Source organism: Patiria miniata, unplaced genomic scaffold (assembly GCF_015706575.1).
Source record: "Patiria miniata isolate m_02_andy unplaced genomic scaffold, ASM1570657v1 HiC_scaffold_18, whole genome shotgun sequence".
Classification (NCBI taxonomy): domain Eukaryota; kingdom Metazoa; phylum Echinodermata; class Asteroidea; order Valvatida; family Asterinidae; genus Patiria; species Patiria miniata.
In genome coordinates this window covers 14,385,927-14,394,504 of record NW_024037056.1, presented here as the reverse complement: position 1 = coordinate 14,394,504, position 8,578 = coordinate 14,385,927, and the positions used below count along the sequence as shown (strand labels likewise).

The following is an 8,578-nucleotide window of genomic DNA, read 5'->3' as shown; positions in this document are numbered from 1 at the left end:
GCGTATGGAATCATAAAAAAAGTAGAACGACGTTCCATCGTCATAAAAAGACATATCGATACCGTACTAGATGACAGAAACAAAGGGAGAGCTAAAGTGGTATGCAAATTCTTATTATACAGTAATGTTGTACAAGATATTTTTTAATACGTACAATGAATTCTTATCATACAGTTGTACAAATGAATCTGGGACCTTAGGTCGGGAACTACCAGGATTTGTTATAAATAATTCTTTGTTTGCTAAAACTGTGACGCACCCACGACGAAAGTGGTTTCACCGTATACATTCTCGTATAATATTGCCAATACGGCAAAAAGCCTAATTTACATTTTAAGACATTCTAAACGCTCATTAATGTCTGATTTATTCGGGACTTTCACTTTTTATAATTGCAAATTAACGGGCTGAATATTACTCATTCGTGGGCTGACGGCGACCTTCGTGCATAACCAAAACATTATTGTAAGATTACAAGTGTGCATTTATAAATTTGCTTTTTCAATACAACGCCGATCGCCACATGAGACGAATTTACCGAAATCAGGACGAATTAGAGTGCCACAAATTTGAATTATACTACACCTTAAATGAAATCCATTGGTGGTTTTGAATTGGACCTCGACGATGTTCGGGAACGAAATTAAGGTATCGTTATAGGGAATTTGCGTGGTATAAGTGATAAAATAACTTGGGAAAACCAATAATACTGTATCGGTGAAAGATTTGACACATAATAGGATCGAGAATAACTCATATTGTAACAATATTTTTATTAAAGAAAAACGCTTGTAATTTACAAGATTTCTAAATATAAATTGTCTGAGCATTATATACTTCCATTGATTGTTTTAATATACATCTGGAATGATTCTAGAAAGTTTCAAAATAGTTTTAAATAATTAATGAATACAACACATTTCAACCTAAAAAATCCCTTGGATTTATTGAAAAGGCACACTATCTGCATAGTTTTTAATAAAAATTCACTTAATAAGTAAGAAATGTAAAACCAAATTAACAACATTATTTTATTAAACCCAATCACCAGTTTGTACACAGGAAACAAAATATCAATTGTCTGAAATTTTTTTTACAAAATAAATTTTTAAATGCCGTTCTATACTTGAGTTTCTGTTTTCTTATTTAGTGAGTTCATTGCACTATACGACTTAATTCAGAATCGGATATGTCTGTACTACAGGTCAGAGCAACAAAATATGCTACGCTATATACGAATAGTAAAATCTAACGTTGACTATAACGGAGACACGTGCCGGAGTCACGTGATGGAAAGCTGCAAGTAAATTGTCAAGTACAGAAATTATAAATTGGATCTTTAATAAACATCATTTCGATCAATAATAATGCCAATGAATGTAAAACCTACAGAACCTATTGTGCGAAAGTATAACAAAAATGAATGAGGTCTATTCAGTCTATTGATTTGTATTTTAGATGTATTGGCAGTGAAGATTTTTTTTATTGGCAGAGACTTTCTTTGTTGGCAGCCTATTTAGAACTTCATTAATTCAGCGTTATATCCGAACCAAATTCCCCCCCCCCAAAAAAAAAAAAAAAATTAATAACTTCTACTCGTCACTAAACTAAAAATCTGTGCTGAGTGTGCCAACCGGGGCGCCCTCTGCCTTCCCATCGGACGCCATCTTGACGTCGCTGTCCTTGCCCTCCTCGGCGCTAGAGGGCGCCCTGTAGGTCATGTAGCAGAGGATGTAGAAGATACAGGAGCCCAGCTTGAGGCTGGCGAGAAGGATGAAGACGTTCAGACTCATCTCGCCGTTGTTGTAGAGCCAGCACTGGCGGGCGCCGTCGCACGATGTCTCCCACAGGATGCAGGACTGGTCGATGATGCTACCGAAGATGATGGGTCCAGGTACGGTCCCTGATAAAAGAAGGAATTCCATAAAATTTAAGGAACCTCAGTTAATACCATGTATTCTTTATTACGCCTCTAAGTAAGCGATCACTTCCTTTCCAGGAAGAAGATTCCTATTTTAAAAAAGTCTTTCCTTGGCAGTTCCACCTGCTTCGCCCGATTAGTGACTTACCTAATGCCCGGTACAGGAGAGACTGCACACCGAGTGCAAACGCACGCTGCGTGTGCGAAACACACCTGTTAAAAGCAGATAGAAAGAAATGTTTGTGTATCAGTGTTTTTAATCTGACAAAATTATAACAACTTCTACATTAAGCTGCTACCTTCTACCCATTTCTACGATTTTTGCACGATGTCTTCTGCCTATACCTAACGACTCTGCCTAACATTCCCTGCCTATTTTCTACGATTCTGCCTGCTTCTTATAACTTACTTTGACGGTTCTGTTAACTTATGTATAACTTCTTGAATTGGCGTAATGGTTCAAGTTTGGAAAGATCTCTACCCCTTTTCCAATCAGTTAGTGAAATTTGTGTCGATAGTCCTCACCTTATAGTAGCCGTGACAGTTGGTACCACTGCCACGAACGCGAACAACGCCATAGCGAAGACAACGACTATAAAGCCCCACAAGTTACCACAGTCGATCGAGCACTCGCCGGCCACTGCCCCGTTACGTGCATCGGTCTCGTTCGCTGAGACGCAACCACAGCCGGAGAAAGTCTGAGAAAAAAAATTATCGGCACGACATATAATTTGACAGATGTTATATTTCATCTCCTACACTCATATACAGGGAGTGAGGTTGGCGTAGCGATACTTTCCTCGCCTTCCACCGCTGTGACCTGGGTTCGAATCCCGCCCGGGTCAATATGTGGATTGAGTTTTCAGTCCCTACCTCCACAGGTTTTCCTGGGCTTTTCCTCCCTCCTCTAAAACTGTACTTTCTTCTCCGTTAAGTTGTCTTCTCTCCTCTGGTTTCTTCAGGCATTCGAGCTACAGTGCTTTAATAGGGTACTTTTGAGGAATCCGTGGTTTCATCACCAGAAAGAATTAAAAAATACTATTCATCTCGAAACTTATTACCAGAATTCATGCCTTCCCATTTCTTGTAATTTATTTAACTTCCAGCATGTTGGTAATTACGAAATTCCTTCATTATTTGACACACCTGTTTTTTCTTTGTATATAAAAGCCATCTTTAGTTCCTTTCAGCGGACCTCGTGGTTTTCGAATTTATCACAAGCTTTCATCAAAACTGGTCATTCGCAACATACAACTGTATGACGTTTGATCAATTGACTGATTTGGATCGATAATCAATACATGAATGGATCAGTAAACGAACGATGTTCTTTTACATCCTATATCATAAATTCTTAGCTGTACTGTGAACCTAACGATGCCCCAATTTTTTCTCTGGCCAAAGTTCTAAAGCGAACGCCACTATTCAACTGCAAGGCTCTACAGTTTTCCTCGACAATCAATAATCGATTGATCGATAATTCACCTGGTACCCGTCAGCGTTCTTGTCCAGTTTCTCGGTGCAGCCAGCGTGGCACGACGAGTAGTACATGATGTTGTTGTCTCCACACACGGGGTTGTATGAGGTGTCACAGCTGCAGTTGCTGTTACATTGGGACGCGAGGTCGAAGACGCCTTTATAGTCCAACGATCTATTGATTGGTAATAAAAAAAGGACCAAGTTTGTGAATAGATACCTCGGTCACCTGACTAAAAGTCGTGATGTTATTGGTCAATTAACGCGCACAGTTTGATCAATATAATGAAACTCACGTGTTGTTGTAGTAAGTGTTGACGCCAGCAAACCTGAGACTTGGACAATTGAAGAAGAAGCCAGCCATGAGGACAAGAGAAACGCTGAGCGTCGCGATGCACAGAAGAATCATGCCCCGGAACATCAGGTTGAATTTCTTGACTAGGAACCCACCAATCAGAGCGCCGATTAGTCCGGATGGGATGACGACCATACCTGTTTAAGATGGAGAGAAAGGATCCCATTGGTCAGTTCAAGATTAAACAGTTAAGGCCATGCATGCACGTCTTAAGTCTTTCTCACTAACTGTCCGAAATAAATTCTATATCCGAGGTTCAACTGGTGAACTGGTTGCAACCGATACCAATGGAACTGGAAATTATTGACTGGTTTGAACTGGTTTGAACTTGTTTTGAACTGGTATGAACTGGTTTTTAAACAGTTATACCAGTTTAACAACAGTTTATACCTCTGGTTCTTTTCAGAACCATTCTCTTAGTTGAGAAATTATTCGCACATGGCGTTTCCGCAAACCTTTCATTATTTAGTATCTCCACCATGCAAAGCCTCAAATCTTACTTAGTTTAACAACAGTTACCAATTTCAGTTGAAACCAGTTGAACCAGTTTGACTGGGTTCAACTGGAATTTTCACTTGGGAGGCCACGTCCATATTTACCGGCAATGATGGCAGATGACCCAGAAGACACGCTGAACTGTGACTCCAGCAACTTTGGCCCAAAGGCAGAGATACTTGACAGGATCATCGATTCCGTGATGAGACCGAGGCAGATGAACATGAAGGGGGCATTCTTAACCAGGGTCCAGACTGCAACTGGGAAGTCTTTGATGCCACCTGCTACTCCCTCTGAAAGAGTAAGAAGATGAAGTGTTATCGTGTCGGAAAGGCTTCCCACAAATTTAGTCAGTAAACCAGTTATAATAGGTAGGCAATGAGTCAGTTACGTAAACGTATAAGTAGCCAGCAAACCAGTTCACGGGGTGGTTTAAGAGCTAGTTTGTGGACTGGTAAACTAGTTAACGATCTGCAGTTATCCAGTTAGATGTTACGTTCCATCAGATAGTTGTGTAGTTGTGTAGCTTATCAAACCAACATTGACTGGTGTGTTTAATAGTTAACCGATTTCGCTTTTATTGAGCAGGTTGAAATATTTACCTAGTTTGCTAACCTAGTTTGGATTGGTGGAATAGTCGATAGCGGACACTTCACAACTGTTTCCAGTGTGTTAGTGATTAGTCTTGTGGATTAATCTGTTGGTTTGGCGTTGTGTCTGTTGGCTTTGACAATTTTTTCTTTACCTGTTTCACTCCTGGACTTGAAATCCGTTCCTTTTTGGTTTTCCACAACCCTTAGCGCTGCAACCTTTTTATGATCTGCAAGGCAAGAACACAGAGTAATTTCATAATTATAGTTGTTTGTAAAATTGCAGCCTACATTTTTCATTTGCTTCGAGCACAACTGTATTAATAATAATAATAATAATAAAATATTATGTAGATTGATACGGGACTCAGTCACACTATAAAATAAATAGTTTATCTTTCGATCCCTTTACTGCATTTAAGTTCACTTTAATACACGGCCATAAGCAACAAATTGATAAATGTTGAACAACCTTTTCATTATCTGGCATTAACCCAGAGCTTTTCTCGTGACGTCACGAATATTACGTAACAGCTAGACTACCTTTGTGGTGTCTTGGAAGCAGTGGAAGCACCACGAGGTTAACAGCTGTGAGCTCAACGTTGAATTTATAAAGCTAACGTTTTAGAACTCCTCAAATTCAAGTCGACAAATGCTGAACCATTTATCCAGTATCTGGCATTGAAAATGTACTACAATCGTATGCGCCGTGACGTCACGAGATTACGTAACACCTGTCCTACCTTTGAGGTATCTTGGGAAGCCTAAGAGTGGAAGCACCATGAGGATCCCAAGACATGCTGGCATGACCGACCCCAACCACCACGCACCCACCCATAACGGATGGTCATCGGCTATACCCCTGGTAGAGAAAAGGAAGAAACAACCATGTCTTTTTACCGCCCATTTATTTAGTCTTGCCATCGCATAAGAAACGTGGAACTGACATCTATGATTGAAACTCCAAACTATGTTATACTTCCTATAAGGGTAGTCATCTGATATTTACCACACGAACAGGGATCATTTTCCACATTTATTTAGTCTTGGCGTGTACCAATTTAGGTTATTTAATACTTTCACGATTAAAGAGCTCAACTCTTATAATAATAATAATTTGGGAGGCTAATCATCCTTACTCGCAGCTGGGATGCTGAATTGCGAAGGACGCGGCTACAACGTGGTCGGGCCGCTGGCACGTAAAGGCGCCTATGGCTGCCGGCCACATCGACCCATATAAGACTACGGAGCACAGCCTGAGATCGAAAGTGTTTGATTTTTCCGGAGGGAGGAAAACCGGAGGGCCCGGAGAAAAACCCTCGTGGCACAGGAGAGAACCAATGCACAACTCTACTCACATGCGATCCGCGGCCAGGATTCGAACCGTGGTCACCTTGGTGAGAGGGGAGCGCTTTACGCACAAGCCACCCGTGCCACCCATGATATGATACTTCACTGCATGCGAGAGAATTCTTCATTTGTCTCCAGTTGTCAAGCAACAAATAACAAGTTCGTAATCGCGCCTTCTAAAACGACGGTGAACTTACTTTTTTGTAATGCTTTTGATCTGTTAAATTTAACAGACTTATTCATCTGTAATTTTCAATATTGAGACTTGTCGTTTACATGAGCCTTTTATGACTCCCAGGGTCAGGCACTGTCTGATTGTCAATAATCTGAATTATTAACAAGTTTTTGTATTTATTTTGTTTACCCTGGTGGCTCTTTAGGGAAGTCGGTCCAAATTCCGAGGAACAGTCCTCCGACTAAATACCCGACAGCAGGACCCAGTGTAGATACAGCCTGGAAAATACCTGTAAGTACGAAAACAGGAAAACAGCTGGTAATCAAGACTAGGTCTCCAGCTTTTTTGGGGCTAGATTTAATTTAAATGTCTATCATGTAGAGTTTCTGACTCACCAATGTAAATAGACAGACTTGCTGGCCTAACGTTCTCATCCAGGTAGGTGACTCCCAATGTAAAGAGAGGAGAAGCGCCTATACCATGCAGCGCCTGCGCGGCTACAAACATCCAGAAGTAGTTACTCAGGCTAGAGTCGCCTTCGAGACACGTATTTGCAGTCGGGCGTGTCGGGTCACAGGTGTCGACCTCAGAAGGCGTGACGTCATATTCTGGGGTTATGAAATGAGGCAGCATGAACACCAGCGAGCCAAGGACGAAGATGAAGGCGCCCGTGCCTAGCCACTTGGGTTTGTGGCTGCTCTCGCCTAAGTAGGTGACGAAGATGATGATGATCATGACGGAGAAGTCGTAGCAGCTGCTGATGGAGCCGCTTTGCACGCTGGGAAGGACAAATCGGCGCTCTAGAGTGGAGATGATGACGGAGATGAAGCCATTAACCGCCATGCCCTGGACAAAAACGAACCAGCACAGGAACACCAGATAACCCTTAGGGTTGTTGAGGAACTGAAGCCACTTGGGTCGGATGGACAGCCACCCGTACGGGACACACTCAACATCTTCATTCGCATCTTCTTCTTTTGAAGAGATACTTGGCGTGCGTTTGTTGGGGTTTCGCATCTCCACCTCGGCTTGGTTGGAGATCTCGTTGCGATCGTTCTGGTCATCCATTGCACCTGTTGAATTATTCATGTAGCTGCATAAAATAACGTCAGATAAGTTGCTGATGAGGTTGACAAGGTGATCCCTCCTTTTGAATCCTGCAGTATACACAAGCAAAACAGAAGCAATCATGTTAATTGCAATGAAGGCTACTATGGCCTTCTCTACACACAATGACAACGTGAACATAAACAATTAGCCATTTGCTAACATCATGACGCATTAACTTCACCAAACAGCGGTAGAAATGAAACGTACACTGTAAAAGGTTCGATTCAGATTCGACTCGAATCTGGGTCTTTTTGACCCGATACCTTCCAGGGTCAAAATAACTCTTTTCTGGCTCGAAAGAATAGCATTTTTGCCATGGGTTCTGGCTGGGTCAAAATGAGCCGGAAACGATCTAGAAAAGATGTCATTTTGACCCGAAAAGATGTCATTTTGACCCTCTGCAAAATATCAGGTCTAAATCTGACTCAGGACGTTTCAGAGTATAGGTTCTGTTGCCAGAAAGTCAATTTTCGAGTCACAAAATGGAACCAGAGGTCGTTGGTGGGCGACTGTTTCAGACGAACGCCATAATAATTGATCGTTCTTCTTCGCAATGTGAATCATGCATTCTAAAAAGTACGAAGTCCTTGTCAAGTCCTATACTTAAACAACCAGTTATGATAGAGTTTCAATTTTTGTATCATGAATCAAGGCTCTCTGATTTATTTCACATATCTTTTATAATTCATGTTCAGGCTAATGAGCGCTGTTTCACTAGAAAAGATGTGTTCAATTCACGAGACTAATTAATTTCTTGACGGTATACTCTCCGTCAATTACAATAATGCAAAACAGTGTTCTGTGATCACGTTAAGAATGCTTTTATCATAATACTTTACATCCTTCAAGCCCTGTTCAGATTTTTTGTGTGTTTTTAATCATAGTTACAAGAGATTTCCGTCGAGATCCGCGTATTTAATTATATAAGAGTATGATCTAAAGATGTAATTGAAAGGAACATCATTTATATGCGGTGGTACCGTTACGAAATAATATCCACGTCTTATAAAGCATGACAACAATAGTAAGGGCATACATTGATATTTATTACTTCGGGGAAATATCGCGGATTTCACCAACGGTCCCATTCCCGTCAATCATTGTTA

At 41.0% G+C, this 8,578-nt stretch overlaps 1 protein-coding gene across 1 annotated transcript; it reads right to left on the bottom strand.

Annotated features, from left to right (window-relative positions):
• Positions 1 to 744: 744 nt before the first annotated feature.
• Positions 745 to 7,538, bottom strand: LOC119724783 (solute carrier organic anion transporter family member 4A1-like). The gene is made up of 10 exons (XM_038195994.1): positions 6,758 to 7,538; positions 6,552 to 6,651; positions 5,581 to 5,699; positions 4,993 to 5,067; positions 4,352 to 4,540; positions 3,694 to 3,889; positions 3,407 to 3,572; positions 2,447 to 2,619; positions 2,070 to 2,134; positions 745 to 1,903 (listed from the first exon to the last, which is right to left on the bottom strand). The coding sequence occupies exons 1-10, from the start codon at positions 7,449 to 7,451 to the stop codon at positions 1,608 to 1,610; spliced, it is 2,073 nt and encodes a 690-aa protein (XP_038051922.1). The 5' UTR covers positions 7,452 to 7,538; the 3' UTR covers positions 745 to 1,607.
• Positions 7,539 to 8,578: the final 1,040 nt, after the last annotated feature.